Genomic DNA, 23982 nt, shown 5'->3' on the forward strand with positions numbered 1-23982 from the left:
GCAAATTAACTTGTCTCTTTTTTTTTTCTTTTTTTTTTGGTGAACAGCAAATTAACTTAACTATATGCAATCGGTGCAAAGCATTCCTATTAATGGTTATTTATTGGTCCAACAAGCCATCGTGTAATTGCTGTGCTTCCGAATGAGATCAATGATGGATGATCCTCAGCTGAAGCCATGGCTTGTTCCTTTGCGTTTAGAGTCAATTTTGACTAATAAGTTTAGGTATTCTAGTATTCTCCTACTCTGTCTACTCTTTCTACTCTTTATTTTGGGTATTTTGTAGGGGTTTATGGAGCCTTGCTTTCCCTTCTCTCCATGAACTTAATTAAAACATGTATTTGGACAATATGCCTCCTGATGAGCTTGATTTTAGGTTCTTATGGAATTTTTTGTTCCCTTTTGAACTGCTGGAAAATTGGTAGATGCAGTAATTAACCTAGTTGAATATTGGATTATAGCCAGCCTTTTATTGGGACCCAACTTTTTCATGAGTTCACGTAATCTTTTAATACATTTTATTATAGATTTCAATGTTAGTCTTAAACAAATTGATATGTTTTTTTTAAGAAATCTGAGAAAAAGCTAAAAAAAAATTAATTTCTTGCTTTCTAGCATTTTAATTAATTTGTCCCATTCTTATAGTTCCTGCACATGCTAATGATTCTGGGACTTCTAGTTGAATTTATGGAGCATATATATTGTCTTGTATAAGATCTCAAGTGAAAGATTTATAGTATTTTCTTTAATTTTTATTTAATTTAAGAGCCGAAAGTTTATGTAATCTACACTTCTAAGATATTTGGGTTGTCTATTCGATTCAAGTATTAGATTTTGACTCAAATTGTCCGTCCATACCAATTCTTCTAAATGCCGCCCGGGTTGATTTTTTTTTTTGGGCTTTGACCCAGCTTGATTTTCATGTAGCGATGCTATTGCTATTGAGCATCTCACCGATGCACATGATATTCATAATGAGTATCTGCGATATCACGTTATCAAAGGTTCAAATTCAAGATAATATTACATTTTGAGATGTAAAATTATTGTACAATTATAACCTTAAAAATAAACCTATACCAAACCAATTCTACAACAATAAAAACACATGAAAAACTAGTCAAAAATTCAAATAACGACATTAAAAACATTAAATTAATATAACCAAATAAAACGATGATTGGTTGATAATCAAAAACTGAAAACACGCTAGTTTCATTTCATAAATGTGTGGAACCAAGTATTTGGTGGTGGTGCTTCACCTACTTTTCCTCTTGCTGCCTCCTTTCTTCTGAACCCTACTTTTATTCTTAAACTTCAAGCCTTTGGTGGAGAGAATACTTGAGACACTCTTCCCTTCCAGCCTCTTTGTCATCTTCACCACACTCGATATCCCTTTTCTTGCAGTTGCCCTATGCTCTGGCCTACGGCTCATCATCTTCCGATCAAGTGGCCAATACGCATACGGTTCGAGCTTGTCCTTCCTCTTCAAATCCCCACCAGCCTTCTTGCTGCCGTACTCTTTGCCGGTGGTAGCCCACCCTGACTCCGATGTCTTCCTCCGCTTCTGTGTTTTCTTTGAGTTTGCAGACAAGTAACTGCCCGATTCACTTCTTGCATCTGAATCAGGTTCGGATGGCTTTTTCTTGTACGATTCTGCTTCGTCACGAATTATTAAGCGCCCATCAGAGTCTATCTCTGGCCCATCATCCCACTCCATTTTTCGCTTTAAATTCTCAAATGATCTAAGCGCTGACCTTGTTCTCTGCCGGTCAAGCAAGTCAAGTGGCTCATCTTCTAGTTGATCAAGCAAGTTCTTATTTGTTCTTCTGTATTACAAACAATTGTGTTCATATATTTTGGGCATGGGATGATGAACTTCATAGAAAATGGCAAACAAAACCACCAACCAATTATGAACATGAAATACAACATACCGTAATGAGGATGCTTTGGATTTTAGCTGGGAAGAAGCCTTGCCACGTCTGCCCGCAACTGTTTTGGCATCCATATAATCTGTATCACTATTCTCAGTTTCTTCATCATCAAAATCAGAAAATACTTTCGTATGATTCCACCTGCTCAGCCTGAAAAGAAGATAGAAAGTAACAGAACATTACGAAACATAGCCAAAGAGAAGTTGAATTGAGCTATGGTAGTCACAAAACTATAGAGATTATACAACATAAAGTTATCACGAAATGGAAAAGTTACAAAACATGGACAAAATAATGCGTGCACGGGTGGGGGTTCTGACGTTGCTCAACTCTCTCAGAATGAGACGTAAAAGTTTCACATAAAAATTGTCTGGAATGGATCCACACAGCAACATGTTTTCAGATTAACATTGTGAGCTAAGTTACTAATCAACACCTGAAGAGTAAATCTACACCTAAAGAGTGCTTTAGAGTATCCAGGATTCAAACAGGATGGGAAGAAACCTCAAAGTCGATGAAATTGAAATTAGAATCTTAAATATATTTAGTATAGAATTTAATCATATAAGCGTCATGGGTAAATACATAGACGTGTGTACAATAAGACGTAAATATGCACACGTATATTTTTATCAAGCATTTATTAATTTTATAATTATGAAAGAGTGAGACCTGGATGCAGTTGCTTTGGAAACTTGAGATCTAGCTTCCTCCGAGTTAGAACCCAGTTTCCACTCTTTCCGTTCCTTGATCTGTGTTCAATAAATAAATGAAAAAGGAAGATCAGAAAAGAAAAAAAAAGTGAGCACCCTGAAAATTTTCATTCTACCAAGACGTGTCAACAGATGTGTCAACAGACCTTCCGTATGTTGTTAAGTAGTTTTATATGTTCTTGAGGCACCACAGCCTTAACAGCATCAAGCCCACATTTCCTGACTAGCATTTCTAGAAGAAGCTTAACCTGAGATCAATTCAGGTTTGACCAACAAGTGATAAGAATTTGGGCAAGTTATCAAACCAACTGAACTCAATGTTGAAATTTAGTCGCAAGAAGAAAACAACCTTGGCTTTGAAGTGGGTTTTAGTAGCATCTTGCCACTTCAGCAAGCCTTCCACCAAGCTTTTCAAGTGCAATTGCAACCCCTCGGTTTGTGATTTGGCCACTAATACCTTCAACAAACCTAAATTAGCCTGCAATAAGAACGCCAAACTAAGAATAAAAATAAATGAAAATATTTATGTAAGATGAATTGAAATAACAAATCACACAATGATTTATCAAGCAGTGAACTCAAACTAATTAATTGGCTCCAAAAAGCTGATCTAAAAGTGAGGGGACCATACTTTAATTATTTCTTTGTTCTTTCTCTGGAGGAGGAGAAATGTGGACGGAAGCAAATTGCTAGCGGTTGAAACAAGATCAGAAAACTCATAAGCCAACCGAGCTAAGGCCTTCATTGCAGCACTGATCATATGAGGAGTTTCACCAGCTAGGCCCCCAGCTACCTGTGACCATGAGATCAGCTTAGAATTGCTACACATTTATATATCAATTTCTACTCTGGTCCACAGAAGACCAATTAAAGATGATTGAATCAGTCATAATCAAAAGGAGGAAGACGGCAAAAGAGGTGGCTCCACACAGAATTCTAAAGTATGGACTTCTAATCAATAGACGCATCAGTAAATTGAGCAGTCTGAAACAATATTCAGTACCATGTAAAAAAATTCCAACAGGTCATCTCTCTTCCCGCCTTTCTCCTCATCACCATAAGCATGCCCAATTTGGATAAGAATATCATAAGCTCTATTTCTTGTCTTTTTGTTAGCCTGCATTGAAACAAGATTCATTAACAATTCATATAAACCATAAATTTCAGAAGCCGCGGCATGCAAGATCTTTTACCCCTTTAAGTGCAAAAAATTTTACCCGTCAGGAATATTAAGGCTACATGTTGCAGCTGATAAACCACTTTACCTCTTTAAGTGCAAGAACTATTTCTGTCAGGAATCTTATAATGTCATCCCGCCTCTGCTTTGTGTCGCTCTACAAAACGATTTAAGTTCTTAGACATTGAATGGCATACGTGTATGAAACTTGAACCTAAACTCTGTTCCTAACAAGTGAAAATTAAACCTACAAGGAATCAATCTTAGATTAATTGAAAATTGAGGTATCGTTTATTTATGGATACCTTTAAAACATGGGCTACTAGGAGGTACAAGCAGTCAAGTCTGTGCCGTTTAGCTGAAGAATGGCAGGGCTGCACTTCAATCATAATGTCAACCAATTCATCGAGCTTCGATGATTTTGACGATTCAGGCAATTCCTTGAGCTTCGATGAATTTGATGATTCAGGCAATTCCTTGAGCTTCGATGAATTCGATGATTCAGGCAATTCCTTGAGTTTCGAAGAATTCGATGAAAGAAACCTATCACAGTCCTGACCACACATTCAGAAAAGAGAACCATTAGGAAGAAAACCAAAGAACACCAACATAACGTGGGTAGGTGACAGTAAATCAATTACAACCAGTAAATCATATTTTCCCATAGTTTCCACTGACAGATGATGACAATTCAGGTCACAGTATGGAAGCATTATTATAGATAATCCATAACATTCAAAGCATACAAATTATTAACTTTTGCATACCCTGAGAATGATTGAAAGAACTTTATATGCCTTCTTTTGTATCAAACCTTCATCATCCTGAAGTCAGGAAGGCCTTAGTTAGTGCAACCTTTCCTTTTTCAAGCATTGCAAGATCCCGTAGAAACAAACAAAATAGCCAGACGGAAGAGAAAGACTTTAAAACCTGTAATGCACTCTTTATTACTCCGAAAAGAACATTAATCTCATCAGCATTTAAACCAGGTAAAAGTGAAACTGTCAAGTCAAATAGTTGTGCCCTGCAGTTAAGATGGAAGAATTAATGTAATGTCAGATGTTCCGCAAAGAGAGAGACGTAATAATTAAATTACAAAAGTCAAGAATTAAACAAAATAAACGAAAAAAATAAAAGTGTTGATATACCGCTTGGAATTACAATCTCTATAACTTTGTGCTTTCCTAGCCCTTTTAATAACCATTAAAAGCTTCAGCATTGTACTTCGGAAAAGCGCTGATACAGCTTCTGTATCTGCTATTGAAGCAAACTCACCAATTGTGGACTGTAAACGGTGCAAACATAATTATTGTCAACTTCACAAAAATTGATGCCACATTAACAAGTACAAACATATATCAAAGATAAAGGTCTATTTTCAAGTAAAAATTGCTATTAAAAAAGATGATAATGTTAGGGGAAGCAAAGGGAAAAAAGAGATGCAAATTTATTTAAGACGTCAAAGAAAAGTCAAAATAAAGAAAAAAGTGACTGAAAAGGTGATACGATAAAAAGGGACTGGAGCTAATATAGTGAGTCTGTGACGACCCATTTTGTTCCTTTGTCTTTGTCACTCAATTATGTTGAAGTACTTCAAAACGTCCACTACCAGGTACTAGTACATTGGATAAATGGACAACACCCCTCCTCTCTTTCTCGCATAAAATATTGTGTCATGAATATTTTCTTACTAATGGTTTGAATGACGATATACATGATTCATATGGAGCTGTATTGGTTACAGTCCAGTAGCAAACTCACAAAATCATGACTATTTTAAAATCCATGCCAATTTGGCATTCTTGTCAAGCGTTTTTCAGGACTAGCACTATCAGACATATAACCTCAGTATGCTTAAGTACCTGCAAACAGCCCGCATCATCTTTTGTGGTATTCAAGAAGACACCTGATAGAACAAGCAGTAACTTGCAAGCAGATGACTTGAGCACGCTCAAGTTGTCTGCTGTAACCTGAGGGGTATAATTAGCAACAGCTCTGTGTCTGGCACTACCTACTTCACTATCAGACAGATCATTCACTTCTCCAACAATTTTCTTATTTTGTTGAACAAGAATCTGCAAGCTCAAGCATATTATTCCGCGAATCTCAGGTTCATCCTGAAGGGCACTGCACAAGGCTTGTTCTAGATCGTTGAAACTTTCAGCAGTATCAGAAGCGTAGTTGCAAAATGAAGGTAATAACGACCACAAAGCATGTACAAATGCGTCCGTGCTCCTTGATGAAAAAATACGTCCTTGTGACTCGAGCTGCCAAGTATAAGACGTAAATAAAAAATTCCATCTGAAATAAACAACTAGCATTCCATCAGTAACTGTTGAATACCTCTCTGGATTTGTCCTTCATCGTTTGAACCATACCCAAAATTGACTCTGTAAAGAAGCTCAAACGTGCACCAATAGTATACTGCTTCAGTATCGGAAAGAGCCAAACATTCACGACGTATGTATTTATACAGTTGACAAATATTTGTCAAAAGATTTGTCAAACCCATTATTTGTCAAATGTGATCCAATAGTATACTGTCAAAAGTGAAGGTGAGTATACGTCCAATTAGCGTGTAGGTCGCGTGTGCGAAAAATATTTGTCAAACCCATTATTTACGACGTATGTATTTATACAGTTGACGTTGAAATGCGAAACAACGTCGGTGGCATTTATGTAGTCGACGTTGTATTTATATCTATCATCATTACTCACGACGCACTTAATAATATAGACGACGTTGAACTTCTAAACAACGTCGGTTCCAAATAAATGAGAGCCGTATTACAGAACATATAGACGGCGTTGATTATGATGAGAGCCGTATTATAAATAACGTCGTTTAATTGTTATTAGACGGCGGTTATAATGAATTTCCGTCGGAATTCATTTCGTTCCTCTTCGTTTATAAAAGAACTTGCGACGTGGAAAATGTATGATGACGTCGTATTTTTTAACGTTCAGATTATATATCTCGTTTTTTAGACGTCGGTATTATGGGATTGGAGTCGTGTTATTTTGAATTACATGGCGGTTCTTAATCCTTCCCCGACGTGATATCCTGAATAATTGCTTCACAATAGCGTCGTGGTTCTTCATTGTTACGTTGCTTTAAGACGTCGGTAAATATGCTGAATAACTGGTTCACAATAACGTCGTGTTTTATTTGAACGTAGAAAGTGAAGAAATCACATTACAATATATTACAAAATTAATGTCATACACTGCCAATTACATAAGCATCATTCAATCCATATATCTTCACACCCATCTCGAATATTTTGACCGCCTAACTCACCCACCAGTTCATCAAATGTGTCAACATTTGGCATCCCTCTAGTAAATGGCTCACACTCAATTATCACATCACCTAAGACTTCATCACCAATAACATCATTATATTCTCTATTAGGCATTGATAACACTACCGACCAACCACGATGCATCGGGTCGTCAACAAAAAATATTTGTTTGACTTGAGAAGCCAAAACAAATTGGTCATTCCTATGTCCAATTTTACTCAAATCTACAAGGGTAAATCCAAGTTCGTCGACTACAAGACCAGAACTATCTATCCAATCACACCTAAAGACTGGGATTGTAAACTTTTGGTAGTCAAGGTCCCAAATTTCTTGAATGACACCATAGAAACCCATATTTGAGAGAATTGAGTTTTTATCCTTGGCACTAGCAACTTGCATGGTATGTGCAAGTAAATAAACTCCACTATTTTGAGTTGTCCGCACATCATCTTGTGCCTTGATATTGAATTTAATACCTTTAATAAGATAGCTCCTATATAATGGCACTGACATGTTTGGACCAGCTGCTAGCCACCTTAAATTTTCTAATACGCCATGATTGTCTTCCTCAAGTTCACTTTGAACGTGCAAATTAATCATATCTTAATTCAATCTAACATATAAATAAGAAGAAAATTAAAAGAGAAATATGTTATTCAACAACATATACCTTGAAGCGTAGCCATTGAATGAAAGTGCTATTGTGCTTATCCTGCAGCCACTTTGTTCTCTTTCTAAATTTTGGATAAGCAATCTTGATGTGGATCATATGTTGCCTACATAACACGAAAAATTCAAGCATTACGGTCCCAAATATAGAAGATAAACATAAGAAATAATTTAAAATGGAAACTTAAAGAATAAAGCTCATACGTACTCGATATAAGGTAGGACTTCCTCCGTATTCTCCAAGACATATAGATGTGCTTGATTCAACAGGTCCTGATCAACTACGCTCACTGTGCAACCTGATAATGGCTTTGAAAGTCCCATCTTTTGGCTTGAAGGCACTCCAACTGTACTAACATCAGATAAATGCTGAGTACAAAACTCTACCGCTTCTTCAGCTATATACCGCTCAGCAATGCAACCTTCGGGACGAGTACGATTCTGAACATACCCCTTCAGCACTTTCATATATCTTTCAAACGGATACATCCACCTAAAATATACTGGCCCACATAGACGAACTTCTCTGACAAGATGTACTACTAGATGAACCATGATATCAAAGAATGAAGGGGGAAAGTACTTCTCAAGCAAACACAGAGTAACTACTACATCTTCTTCCAACTTATCTAGCTTGGAAACATCAACAGTCTTTGCACATATAGCATTGAAGAAGAAGCACAAACGAGTTATTGCATACCTTGCAGGCTTCTCCAAAACAGAACGAATTGCCACAGGGAGCAATTGTTGCATTAAGGTATGACAATCATGTGATTTAAGGCCAAGAAGTCTTGAATCTTGTAAAGATACAAGATTTTTAATATTTGAAGAATAACCTTCAGGGACCTTCATACCATAGAAAGAATTGCAAACCTCTCTCTTCTCTGCTCTTGACAAATTCCAAGGCCCAGGAGGCAAACGAGTACGTCTTTCTCCATACTCGGGTTGCAAATCAGTTTTGACCCCCATGTTCAATAAATCTAATCGAGCAGCAATCCCATCTTTATTTTTTCCAGGGATCTCTAGCAATGTACCAATAATACTATCGCAAACATTCTTCTCAATGTGCATAACATCTAGGGCATGCCTCACAGGAAGGTATTTCCAATACTCGAGATCAAAGAATATTGATTTCTTCTTCCAACAAACTCTGTCACCATTTTCAACCATATGCAGCACTTCTTCTCCGGTTAATGGCTCGGGAGGTATGCCATATTCAGGTTTCCCATTAAAAGCTGCACGTTGCCTCCTATATGGATGATTGATTGGTAACCATTTTCTATGCCCAATGTAACAAATTTTGTGGCCATTTTTCAACCTGTGACTAGGTGTATCATCGCCGCATATTGGACAAGCTTTATATCCTTTAACAACACAACCAGATAAGTTTCCATAGGCGGGGAAATCATTAATTGTCCACATTAATGCAGCTCTGAGTGTAAAGTATTCTCCATTATGTGCATCATACACTCCCCTAATCCCATCCCACAAAGATTTTAAATCATCAATCAAAGGCTCCAAGTAGACGTCTATATCATTTCCGGGTTGTTTAGGACCGGAAATCAATAAGGTTAACATCATGAACTTTCGTTTCATGCACAGCCATGGAGGGAGATTATATGTAACTAAGATAACCGGCCAACAACTATATCTGCTACTTAGAGAACTGTGGGGATTGAATTCATCAGATGAAAGAGCCAATCTCAAGTTTCTCGGCTCATTACCAAACTCAGGCCATTTATCATCAAGAAGTTTCCAAGACGGGGAATCCGCCGGATGAGACATCTGACCGTCAATTGATTTTCTAGCAGCATGCCACCAAGTCAAACTCTTAGCTGTCTCATGTGATTGAAACATCCTTTTAAACCTTGGAATTGGGGGAAAATACCACACCACCTTCGCTGGCACACCCTCTTTCAAGATTGAATCTTTGCCTTCCTTCCACCTTGAGATACCACAAGTAGGACAATTAGTTGAATCCTCATACTCCTTCCTATACAAGATGCAATCATTGGGGCATGCGTGCATTTTCTCATAACTCAGCCCCAATGCACACAAAGTCTTTTTAGCCTCATACATGGAGGTTGGTATTGTATTTCCTTCTGGAAGCAAATCGCCTTGAAGTATCAATAATTCTGTAAAACAGACATCACTCATCCCATGTTTTGCCTTCAAATTATACAACTTCACTAATGCCGATAACTTCGTGTACTTTCTACAACCAGGGTACACTGGTTGATCTCCATCCCCAATCACATTGGCAAACTCATACGGATCCGAACCAAAATCACCAAAATCATTATCATCCATATCAATTTCTTCAGACACAAAACTGTACCTACTATGGCCATCATCTTCTTCAACATTTCTACTAGCATTAGTAGTTGCTTCCCAAGGTTCTCCGTGAAATGTCCAATTCTTATAGCTTTGGTCAATTCCATTAAAGTATAAGTGATCCCTTATAATTCCAACCCCAAACAACTTCAAATTAACACATTTAACACATGGACAACGGATATGTGTTGTAGTTAGAAGATTTTCTACAGCAAAGTTCAAAAATGCTTCCACCCCAAATTCATATGCCTTCGATCTTCTATCCGAGTGCATCCATGACTTATCCATCTCCGACACTATAACCTATTATCTATAATAAAGTGAAAATACAGGCAATGACCATCACTATAGCAGATTATACAATGATCTAATCGCAAGTAATACACAACAGAGACGACGGGTTTTAAACAAAAACAGACGTATTTGGCATATATAGACGACGGATTTTCAACAGACGTCGTCTATTATAAGTAATACAAACGACGGTTTATGAAAAAACCGTCGTGTATACGTACTACAACGACGGTAGTTTAAAAAAACCGTCGTGTAATCGTCGTCGTACGCCTTAAAATTCGTCGTGTCTCAGTTTATTTTCAAGAACACAAAACCCATTAAGAACACAACATATATATGAAACCAAGCAAGAAACTAACATATACATGAAACCAAGCATGAAAACAATAAATCCATTCCCAATTCAACATAACATAGGGTGATTAAAAGATACGACAAAATTAAATCCATTCCCAATTCAACATAACAGATAATGTAATCCATGAACCCATTAAACAGAAAATCCATGAACCCATACCTATAAGCACATTATTAACAGATCGCAAAGCATACACATAAAACCCTTTAACAAAACAACCTAATATAACTCGAATCGTTACTAGAATCATCACTCGAATCTCCATCTTCATTATTAGTTTCTTCCTTCGTATGTACTATTTGCTCCCCATCATTGGTGCACTTTGCACCTTCTCCAGAGCGGAAAATGACAAGATCAAATAAAGGTGTACTTTTGCTGGAAATCAACACAAAAAGACACAGATCACCAACTTCCAAATGATTGTCACGTTCTCCTAGTATTAAGCATTCCTGTGAATTGATAAGTTTTACAATGTTGGTTTGAGCAAAGGAAGGCCCAGATTCAGGCGTGGTTGGATGGACGTTGTGCGTGACAATCATTTGGAAGTTGGTGATCTGTGTCTTTTTGTGTTGATTTCCAGCAAAAGTACACCTTTATTTGATCTTGTCATGAACCCCTTTAACAAAACAACCTAATATCATTCAATGAATTTACAAGGGGAAGATAGGGTTTGTACTTACAGGTTGGACGAGCTCACAGATTCGACGGAGCCTGGAGAGTGCAACTTTTAATTAGAGCAGAAGTGAGAGAGCGAAATGTTATGTCGCGCGAAATCTGAAAATTTTAGGTTTCAGGGTTCGAAGTATAAGAATAAGAGCCAAATCTAAAAAAATTTAGGTCGCGCGAAAATTTTTAGAGCTCGCGCGTTTTAAAACGTCGAAAGAAAAACCAAGGCGAAAGTTCTACAAGTACCGACGTAAATTTAATATTCCACGACGGAAACTTCATTTTTCGAATTAAGAACGTAAGGCCGTTCATTTTGAAGCTTCATTTTTCGGATTAATTTTAAATTTATTTTGAATTTTTTATATAACGACGACTGAAAAACCACGTCGGTGTTAAGAAATTAAAGACGTTGTAAATTATATAAACCGACTTACATATTAAAATGACGTCGTTTAAAGCGTAAACCATGTCGTATGTTTTTCTGTACGACGTAAAATATGTATTCCACGACGCAACCACCGTCGTTAAAAATTAATACCCTAAACCCATAAAACTAAATTATACAATTTAAAAAATTAAGTTTATAAAAGGTTTTATGGTTTTAAAGCCTAACATATACCCTAGACTACCCAAAAATTATACTTTAAAAATAAACCCCAATAAATAACAACCCTAATCTCTAAACCCTAGACTCTAAACCCTAAACCATAAAACTAGAAGTGATTTTATGACTCATCAAAACAATTTTGTTTTGGATGGTCATTTTAAATTTTTGTTATTCAAAATGAATTTTTTCAAGGTTTATGTGGAAGAAAATATATCAATGACTTCATAGGAGATGACTTTTCAATTTTCTGATTTATTTTAAATTTATTTTGAATATTTTGATATAAAAATAATAAAATATTCTTACCACAACAACAAACCACGTCGGTGTTAATAAATTGTAGACGTTGTAAATTGTAATAGACTACTAAGTCGTTAAAATGACGTCGTTAAAATGAGAAACCATGGCGGCTATTTAACTATACGACGTAAAATATATATTCCACGACTTAAACGCTGTCGTTACGTAAACGTCGTCGATGATACCCTGAACCCTTAAGAAATTGAAGATGTTGTAAACCATAAACGACTCAATTGTTCAAAGAACGTCGTCTAACTATATTTTTACGTCGTATTTGTTTAAAACACGAAACAACAAAATACGACGGTTTTTGACTTTATTAGGTCGTTGGAAAAGTATTACACGTCGGTTAAGCAATTTGTATGTTTGTTTTTTTTTTAATTTAAGAAAACCTCAACAAATTTTTACATTACATATTATAGAGAAAATTTGTACATTATACATAAATATCAAGTGTTCAATAATTGCCCTGTTTAATAATTTGGAAAACAAACTCTGCCCATTCATTCCGGACTTCATCAATGGCTTCTTGGGGGTATGAGGCTTCCTGGTTTCCCTTGGCATACTGCATAAACAATGACTATTAGGGTTTATAAATAAAAAGAAATTCAATCACAGACGACGACATTTTTCATAACCGACGTAGTATATCCATTCAACGACGTTAATTTTACATGACCGTCGTTGATAATACAAAAAACGACGTGAAATGTATGAAGGTAATTTCTTCTTACCTTATTCTCAAACCCCAAGGAAGGATCCATGATGATGTCCCTCATGAAGCGCATCACATAATACCCGCATTCGACATTGCTGGGTTGCTTTGGTGTGCCTGAGAGAGTTTTCCAAATTACATTTTTACGTCCTGCTCGGCCTATGTGGGTATTATATATTTTTAAAGCACTGTTCACGATGTTTTTTGCCTCTTCGTCGACCACACGATGACCTGGCAGAGGATCCAGAAAATAGACGGTCTCCTTCTTTGCTCTTACAATCAGCAAGATCCAATGACGGCTGCACAAAATTAATATAAAAACGACGGTTATTTACAAAAACGACGTATTATAGTATTTCACACGACGAAATAAAGTAGATAACGACGACATTATATATTTATCACGACGATAAATAAATACTGACGTGGTTAGTAGTTTCAAACGACTAAATAAAATAAAACACCGACGTGGTTAGTTTATAAGCTGTCATTTATTGAAAATCATAAAAACAAAATCCTAAGGAGACTAACCCTGGATTGTAAGGCATCATGAAAATCTGTTCACCGTCTGTCTTCTGAAGTCGAGCTGCTACCAGTCATGATCTTTCAGTTATTGTGCCAGAGTTGGCACTAACTGTAGCCGGGTCGATAAAGCCAACCATGCTGCACATATTGGCTTGTTTCAAAACATCGTGTAAGTACCTAAATACATAAAATAATATAAACAAGTCAGCACAAACAAACACGACGGTTATGTATAAAAAAACGACGTATTATAATATTTCACACGACGTACTGAAATAGATGAGGACGTTATAATATATTTATCACGACGGTAGTGAGTTAAGACGACGTGGTTAGTTAGTTAAGACGACGCAATATATAAACCAACAAGGTATTATTTTAGAAGTACAAACCTCATATATACAGCCAATACAGTAGCTCCAATTTCTTCCATGCCTGCAAATTGTGTAATATCTTCAGGCAGGAGGAAGGTATCGCGCTCACCACCAAACACCTCCTTATCAATTGTAAATTGGAGTGTCTTATCCTCAGGCAGGAGTGTCGTTTCCACAAAACGACAAAGGGTTTTTAAAGAAGATGGCGCCTCCATATTTGAATAAGCACCAACTTCAATAACCTGTTTAAAGAAATAAAAAAAATGACGTGGTAATTCAATAAAGACGACGGTTTAAGGAATAAAACGTCGTCTTAAAAGTATTTAAACGACGGTAAAAAAACTGTCGTGGTAATTCAATAAAGACGACGGTTTTATGAATAACGCGTCGTCTGAAACCATTTAAACGACGGTGCAAAAACCGTCGTTTAAATATTTTATTACGTCTTAAAAAAATTCCGCCGTCTAAGTTTTAAACAAACGACGGATTAAATAAAAATATCGACGTCTGAAATTTTGAAAAACAAATAAAAAAGGCAAAGTTATGTGAACATACCTTGTCGTCATGCTTTTCTTCATCTTCTTTCTCCTTTTCTTCTTCCTTCTCTTCATCTCTTTTTTCTTCTTCCTTCTCTTCATCTGGCTGATGTTTCCCCATTTTGGCAGTATCATCCTCCAAATGTAGGGATCTCACATCACCTCCAGAGCAGCTAGCTTTGTCAGACATTGGATTTTTGGGGCTTTGGCTAATTCTTGGTTTAAGCATGCTTGGATCAAAATTGGGAATTAATTGGGAAAGCTGACTCAGGAAATGCTCCCTCTCAGCCTCTACCAATTGTTTTGTCCTAGCCTCCATCCTTAAGGCCTCTTCCCTTGCCTTAGCCTCCATCTTTTTAGTCTCTTCTTGAAGGAGAACTCTTAAACTGTCCTTCAAACGGTCGTCAAAGCTCACCCTCTGTGGTTTGGGCAAATTGAAATATTGCCTTGGGGAAACACCAGCACCAACTCCCCTCACTCTGCCAGGATGCTCGGGGCCCAAAGCCATGGTCAGCACATCATTGCTGCCATCTACTCTGACTTTGCCTTCCGAGACTTGTTTCTGCAATTCATCCTAAAAAAAGATAAACAAAAAAACACACGACGGTTATTTATGTACAAACGACGTATTATATAATTTCACACGACGCAATAACGTATAAACCGACGTTATTATAACTTATCACGACGGTAGTTATACCGACGTGGTTATTTATTTAAAACGACGAAATGAATAAACAACCGACGTCTTATGCTATAATTAAAGAAAACAGAGTAGTGATTCCTATTTAGACCGTGAACGACGTTTTTAAAAACTTCTCGACGTGGTAATATCATTCACACGACGGAAAATATAACATACGACGTAATAAGAATAATTCACAGTTTAATAAAAATTTAAAACAGAGTGATAGTAGGCTTACAATTAATTTTGCTTTCTCTGCCACCTTTGGATCAGGGATGTTACCATGTTTGTCCTGTCTAGCTCTCTTCCATAAGGTAGATCGATCAATTTCTACCCCAGGCATGGTTTCCTCCAATTGATCCTCCAATCCAGCATATCCTTTTCGAGACAATCGATGATTGTACTCGAGTTTCTCCCTAATCTGTGCATGTTGAGAATGCACAGACTCAAAATCTTTGGATAGCCTTGAAGCTACAAAGGCATCCCATTGTGCTTTCTCTATGAATTTATATGTTTCAGGGGGTTGGCTTAATTTCTCCCTGTCATTGGTGTATGGAAGCATATAATGCCTCGTTAGTGTAGACTTGAAATCCTTCCATTTCTTGGAAGCAGAAGCTAAAACAGAGGTCTTGCCCCCTTGGCCTACGACAAAAGCCATGTCAACTGCTTCCCAAATCTGCTCCTTTATATCCTTGGGGATTTGGGACCATTTCTTGTCCACAAGTGGGATCCTGGAGCGTGCCAACACACCAATATACGACTGCATCTCAATATGTGCTTGGCCAACACCTTTCCCCCTTTTATTGTACTCAACAATTGGCCTCAGTTTCTGAAGCTTTCTCTTCACAACACGAGGCATTGTGCTCATACCTCGACCAGTCTTTGAATCATCAGAGATTGTTGTCTGGCTGGTTGGTTCTGTCTCAGCAGATGATGAAGCAAACTTCATCTTCTTCGAAGACTTCATCTCCTTCGAAGACTTGTCTTGAGGAGCTACCATTCCAAGCTTATTGGAGCCAGAATCCTTAGTTTGTTGTTGAGAAACCATTTTAACAGACAAAACTGCAAGTGAAAATATTTCAGGAAAACATTAAGAACACAAACGACGGTATTAAAAAAATACGACGTATGATATGATTTTAGACGACGCAATGAAATAATCTCAGACGTAATAAATGTTTAAAACCATTATTTATATAACGTCGTGGTATATATGTTCACACGACGTCAATAGTAATACACCGTCGTGGTAAACTATCATTTATATAACGTCGTGGTATTCAGTTCATACGACGTCAATAGTAATACACCGTCGTGGTATTAACATTCACACGACGTAAAACAATAAGATATTTTGTCGTCTATATTAGATACCAACCCTAGTTTCTTTTTCTTCATATTTTATCAAATAAGGGAAAAACAAAAACCATTGTTCAGAGAAATCAAACCTGCAATTAAACAAGCATATAAAAAAAGACTATTATTTTAAAAACAACTTTGTCAATTTTCAGACGACGCTAGAACAACTGACGAACCGTCGTGGTCTACCGTCGTCTTATTTAGTTGAGGTAGTTGTCTTCAAAGTTGGAAACTTTCCCTCTTTGTCTGTATATTTTATCAAACTTGGAAAGAAGTAAAATGATTTTGGCCAGAAAAAAGGTAAAAAGATTTTTCAAACAAAAAACGTATGAGCATGCAAAACAGTAACCAAAATAGTGAAAATGAAAGCTTACCTTTTGCGTGCAATGAAAGCAAGAGGAAGATGATCGATGTTTAAGTTCAGAGACGACGAAGAAGACGAGAGGAAGACGATGAGAAACTCTGACAATGCTCTGACAAGGAAAAAAGACGAAAAGGTTTCTCTGGGAGATTGAAATTTTTAATTGGGTTTGGAAACAGTGCATGTGTAAGTCGAAAAGTTGCTTACATATAAAACCATTTCAAAAAAATAATACGGCGGTTACATTTAACTACGTCGTTTTTAACTAAAACGACGCAATATTTTTCGTTCGACGTGGAATCATTTCATTTAACGTCGTTAGGTTTAATATAACCGACGTGGATTTTAATTTTTAAATTATGAATAGAATTTTTTTTCCCGTGACCTTTCAGTTTATTTTTCAATTACAGTGCATTATAAATAGAGTTTTTTTTCCGGAGGAAATTTAAAACGAAGGAAATTAATATTCTGCAATATGTAAAGTTTCTTTTTTGGATGACAGATTTAAATAAAATAAGAATATAAAAACAACTAATGTGTAAGTCAAGTAGACGAAAAGTTGCTTACATATAAAACCATTTCAAAAAAATAATACAGCGGTTACATATAACTACGACGTATAAATTACAAAATACGACGGTACATTTAACTTCGGACGTGGTAAATAAATACGACAGTAGTTTGTAGGTACCGTCGTAGTAAACTCAAAAATTAAAGTACATAAGTAATAACTCGCGTCATGGTAGATTATTTAACACGTCGTTTTTATTAATTTACCGACGTGGATTTCTGTAATATACGTCGATCATACCGACGTTGATTTTACAATTTAAACGGCGGTTTTTTTGTAAGGACCGCCGTTGGTTTTAAAAATTTATTCTATAAATTTGTCGCTTTCATTCATTTTCGGTTTACATTTAAGGTTCCAAGTTCTTCCTCTCTCAGTCTCTCATGTCTCAAAGACAATAATTTGGATGTCTTTCTCAAAGAGAAATTGAGCTTACTCGCATCAAATATATGTCCACAAGAAGAAGCTTGTCAACTAGCCTTCTCACTTCCTTGATCAAGCCTGATAGGACACTTAGTGCTTCTGAATACTCCTTGCTTTCCATCAAAAGAGATGCAAGCCTGGCCTCCACTCGCTGTCGAAGGAAAGTTCGCTTCTCAGGGAAATCTGAAGATCAGATGTGCCTGATCCTCTGCTTGATTTTCTTGCCTAAGAAGATCCGTCGGATTTGTGATAGCCTCTTCCTTTATCCGTAGAGCTTCAGAAGAAGAAGATGGGTTTCAAGAATGCGATAAAGAATAGAAATGGCTTCAGATGGCCTCTAAAGCATGAGCAATTGAATCAGTAGTTTCTGGGAGATATGATGAAGACATTGTCAATGCTTTGAACTATACAAGTCCTGCAGAAAGATATGTTAAAGAAACTGAAACAACGGCGGTTTTATGTTCTACCGTCGTCTTTTCTCGTCGTCTATATTAAGTTAAGATGGCGGTAGATTTATAATTACCGACGTAGATTATTTTGTTAAACGTCGTTAAGTGTACTACAACCGACGTGGATTTTAATTTTAAATTATAAATAGAGTTTTTTTTCCCGTATTCTTTCAGTTTTAGTTTTCAATTCCAAAGCGTGATAAATAGATTTTTCTTTCCCGAGGAAATTTAAAATGAGGGAAATTAATGTTCTAGAATTTGTAAACTAACACGACGCAATATTTGCAAATCTGTGTCATCTGTTAAGATTATGATGTGGAACAGAGTTCCATCTGGTAAGATTTCGTAACCCTTGGGATCTCAGACAAATCTGATTATGTCGGCGGTGTTCTATATAAACCGTCGTGGTTATTTCAATTCTTGTCATTAAGTAGATCTACCGACGTAGGACAAGAAAATCAAAGAAAAAAATTGTTAACAAAAATTCTTATTAAGACGACCGTTAAAATTAAAGGTACGACGTATAAAATGAATAAATACGACGATAAATTTTATTGTACGATTTAAAGATAACGTCGTAGAACTATACGAGAATGACGTCGATATATTTATATTTTCCGTCGTTGTAAATTTATTTAATACGGCGATATTTTGTATTTTAAAGCCGTGGATTTGTTTGTAATTATACGGCGTCTTATACGAAAACCTCGTCGTGTTATTTTATGAGTAAAAACGGCAGTTTTTATTGAAATCGTCGTCTTTACTTTCTACGTCGGTCGATTCATAACTTCTGCCGTTCTTTGTTCGCATTGATTTACAATGCGAAAATCTGTTTCAAATAGACGTCGGTTGTTTAATTATGTACGTCGTTGTTTTTGAACAGCCATTAGAAACTCCATTTTTTAGTTGTCTAAGGTTGTATTACACGACGGTGTTTTTAGAACCGTCGTCTTTTTATAAACCACGACGGTTTTCACTTAGACCGTCGTTGTTTTCTGGTCGTCTTTTTCACTTTTTGTAGTAGTGAAAGGGATCAAGCCATACGTAGTTCTTCCAGCAAAACTTATAAGCAATTCAAATCCATCCACTGAAACTCAATCAAGGGCTATCGATTTTAGAACAATCTTCCATTTATCTCACGTGCATGATACATACACACACACACACACACATATAATTAACATATTGCTTTTCAATAGGAAAACGATAAAATTAATAAAAGAGCATTGGCCACGTGAAACTTTAATGTAAATACCAACAATTTAAAATAAAATATGCTTCCCACTTTCACATGTAAAAACAAATTCATCACTTAGAGAATAGATATGATTTGTAGAAAACCCGTAAAACTTGGAAACCTTCAATTCTTGCCTCATAAAATCAGAAAATGGGTATTAAAACTTCTACTCAAAAATACCAAGATGAAATCATCAGTTTTAGTTTAAACCTCTTAAAACCAAAATACTCTCCACCTAGGTGTACCCTTATTCATGATCCGTCAATTCCACCAATTTTCCGTCAATTTCAATAATGTATCGTCAATTCCATGATTTTCTATTTACTTCCCACAGTATACCGTCAATTCCTTATGTCACATAATGTAACACATCCTCGCAGGCCTCGGTAATACAAAGTCAACCCGAGCCGTATTCCTCTCAAGACTCAAGGGACACCTAGTCAGTCTGAGTCGCATTCCTCGCAAGACTCATGGGACACCAAGTCAACTTGAGCCGCATTTCTCGTAGAACTCGGGGGACATGTAGTTAGCCCAAGAACGCATATCCTCGCACCACACAGTTCAGGCGTCCCCGAAACTCGTGGGGCATTGTCATAAATGACAAAACTGTTTCAAAGGCAACTGAGGGGTACTCCTATGGTGGGTTTGAAAATATTTTTCCGAAACTTGTCTTAAAATTTCTCTTTTTCCAACAAATCCCTTTTCACAATTCCATTTTCTGAATCCTTTCTCAAGCACAATCTCCATAAAGACCCAAAAATATTCATAGTCTCAATAATCAAAATAATCACAATTTATATAAATATGCACAACAATCCATAAAATGCTTCCATAAACTAATATATAATAAAAGATGATATTCTTATAATCCAATTTCCAAATATTTAAGGACTCCGATTTTATCCGCAAGTTCTTACACGATCCCAAAGGTTCATAGACCAACATATTTGGAAATGGAGTCGATCCAACGGTTCAAACTTATTGAACCCTGGTATCGCCTAATATGTAAAAATTCGTTCGACCATCAAACGATAATCAAATTCGAATCCGAGCATACCGTTGTGCTCGGAATGATATGGGGATTATTTTGGGACCAAACAGGCCACCCTGACATGGCCCAAGCGCCGCCTCACCCGCCTTCAGTGCGTGGATGTCTTGAGAAATTCCCGCGACGGAAAATCTTCAAACCACCGGCCAATACCTATACCAACGCGTTCAAACCAACAAGGAGAGAAACTTTTGGTATCGGTCCCTGATTAAAAAAAAGGCCGGAAATGGGTAAAAAAGGGCCCAAATGTTGGCCCAATATGGGTATTTTAAACAATCTTCAAAACTTCAAAGTTAACCCAAACTAACTATACAAACGGGTAGAGAACGAATAGGAAAATACAAGAACACCGGCCGGAAAAACCTAACCATTTTTCAGCTTCAAATCAAGCTCATCGTCAACGAATCGGATAGGGTCTTATGTGGGTTTAGTAGAGGAGAACGAGGGGAAGAGATCTCGTGAAGGTTGCGATGATAACCGGAATGAGATAGTGCTTGAAAAAATAAACGATGGAAGTGGAAGGAATGAATAAAAAAAAGGACAAACTACAGTAAACCCCCCAATCTATAGGGTCATTTACAAGTTCATACCCGATTTTGGAGACATTTACCAGTACATACTCAATGTCGTGGAAACCTTACAATTTGCCCCCTCTGTTAGCCAAACTGTTAGTCAGTCTGTTAAATGCTAACGTGTCAAAAGTGGGACCCCTTTTTTTGATGACGTGGACTTCCACGTGGACTAAAAATTAATAAAAAATTATTTTACTATTTAAATTATTTTAAAATTATTTAAAATACATATATATATATATATATATCTCTCTCTCATAGAACCCCAGAACCAGAACTCCCTCTCTCTCTCTCTCTCTCTCTCTCTCTCTCTCTTCCTCCATAGCCTCTACCACCAAACCCTCCATCCGTCTGATCCTCCTCTACCAAAAAGTAAAGAAACAACCCAGCTCACTCCCCCCCAACCCCCACAAAATCTCATCGTCCCTGACCCCATCCTTATTCCCCTACCCCCATATCATCATCCCACTTCCAGAGCCGTGGTTGGGTGCACACAAAACCCATATGAACTGAAACTCTGGACCAGGTTCAAACCCAAACCTTTCAGCCTCACAATATCCATCATCCCTAGACCCTCTACCACTACTTGGACAATGAACCCCCATTCGTGTGCATCTTCTCCTTTTCTTCCACATATGATGGTTTTTCGGAATCTTTCTCATTGAATCTTGATTCTGCAGTTTGTCAACTCTCTGGACTCGAGTAGCAAATTTAGAGGTCTCCCAAATATCCTTTTCCTTGAGAGGACAATGAGGTCTCTAAGAAGAGGGAGGAACAATGCGACAAATACCATATGGTTCAGCTTTTGCACGTATGCTCGCTATATATTTCAATGTATTTTTGAACCCATATGAACTCTATTCCCCCACCATCTGTCAAATTGATGAAAAATCATCTTTTGTTGTTTAATGTAATAGAGTGCACACAAAACCCAGATCTTAATCTGGGTTAGGAGTCAAATCTAGAGTTGATTTTGTCGTTGGGAGGTGGCAGGGGGTGGGTGGGCCTGGTGCAGGTTGGAGATGGTGGTTGTGGGAAGATGGTGCAGGTTGAATGTGGTGTCTGTTTTTATGGGTGTGGGAAGAGGCAATCAGTCGGGGTGGGGTGGGGCTTGGAAGAGAGAGAGACGGAGAGAAATTTTTTCTTTTGATTTTTGATAGATTTAAATTTTTTTTTAAATTTTGCTTTTTAAAATTTGAATTAATTTAACAATAATAAATAATTTAAACCATAAAATAATTTTTTTATTAATTTTTGGTCCACGTGGAAGTCCACCTCATCAAAAAAAAGGGTCCCACTTTTGACACGTCAATATTTAACAGACTCACTAACAGTTTGGCTAATGGAGGAGGCAAATTGTAGGGTTTCCGCGACGTTGAGTATGTACTGGTAAATGTCCCCAAAATCGGGTATGAACTCGTAAATGACCCTATAGGTTGAGGGGTTTACTGTAGTTTGTCCTGAAAAAAATAATGAGAAAATCTAGTTATATCGCAAGGAAGAAGAAGATCGGCACTGTAGCGATACTGTAGCTATAGTAATCATTTTTAAAATTCCAACTATATCCTTTTCGTTTCTAGAATTTTCTCCATTCGTTACAACTCAGAATTAGGCGTGCTGCACGTCTACGAACTCGTTTTGACGAGCTCGACGCAACAATGTAACTCAATTCCCCAAATTCTTTCTCGAACAAAAAGTGACTAAAGTGACCCTACTTCCTGGGGCAAAATTGTAATTTTACAATTAAATGATTTAAATAAATTATATAGATTAAATATATGGTTAAAATTGGTTTGGGGTGTCACATAGGTACCCCTCCTAGGGATGCAAGTTGGATTAGGAAATCTGATTTTGTTTCAAAATATGAAAGTTGCTAAGTCCGAAAATTCCAGTAAATATGGATTGGAATTGGAAGGTATGTAGAGATCTGAGCTTTTTCTATGGAGGAGTAGGCTCTGTAGTTTCATGGTCAATTTCGACCAATCCATGGATCATTTGAGCTTGATGCATGGTGGTGGCTTGCTTCCCCAAAGTCACGCTCTTCAAATATCTTTTGTCGATTCTCATGGACCTTCCTCTACTGACAGCGGTGGTAGATTGAGCGGCGGCGGCAGCTGCTTATTTTGTTTGGTTGTTGCTTTTGTTTTTTTTTAATGTTATGTTTGTTGTATTTGGCTTGTTTGTAACTTTCTAGTAATGAAATTTTCATTCATTTGACCACAAAAAAAAAGAAAAAAAACGAAAAACTAATTGCTTTGGGGATGTATTCAATTAAGATTTTAATATATTGTAATTATAAGATTATAATGTAATGGATTTAAGCAGGATTTGTAATTACAAGATTTTAATAGATTGAAACATAATTTTACTTATGCTTTTAATAAATTACAATTTCATTTAGGACTTTTTTGTATTCTCCAAAATAAATTTGCCCATTGTAGATTGGATTCGAGTTACCACGTTCGCCTAACCCCATGACCACTCCTAGTTTTTGTCATGACGTGGACCAAAAATTGTGGGGTAAAAAAACAAACTTTTTTTTAGCTGCTTATGGCATAATCTCATATTTGGTTTGCTTGTAGTTTTTTGGGCAACTGATACTTTTGGACATGTACTCCTCCTTTATACTTCACCTTCATCTTTTCTCATATTTTTTGCTTTTTCTCTATTCTTTTATTTCTTTTTTCCCTTCTCTTCTTCTTCCATCATTTGTGTCTTTATTTATTTATTTGGCTTTGGTCAATTATTGACTTGCTCTTCAATGGAGGTA

At 36.7% G+C, this 23982-nt stretch overlaps 1 protein-coding gene across 1 annotated transcript; it reads right to left on the bottom strand.

The window, feature by feature from the left end:
* LOC18773374 (RRP12-like protein) lies at positions 969–6278 on the bottom strand. The gene is made up of 14 exons (XM_020566841.1): positions 6171–6278; positions 5690–6094; positions 4976–5112; positions 4758–4851; positions 4595–4651; positions 4133–4381; positions 3916–3984; positions 3654–3767; positions 3282–3443; positions 3000–3128; positions 2797–2898; positions 2610–2689; positions 1938–2087; positions 969–1829 (listed from the first exon to the last, which is right to left on the bottom strand). Exons 1-14 carry the CDS (start codon positions 6201–6203, stop codon positions 1259–1261), a joined length of 2352 nt encoding a protein of 783 aa, XP_020422430.1. The 5' UTR covers positions 6204–6278; the 3' UTR covers positions 969–1258.

The sequence above is a fragment of the Prunus persica genome, chromosome G6 (assembly GCF_000346465.2).
Source record: "Prunus persica cultivar Lovell chromosome G6, Prunus_persica_NCBIv2, whole genome shotgun sequence".
NCBI classification, from domain to species: domain Eukaryota; kingdom Viridiplantae; phylum Streptophyta; class Magnoliopsida; order Rosales; family Rosaceae; genus Prunus; species Prunus persica.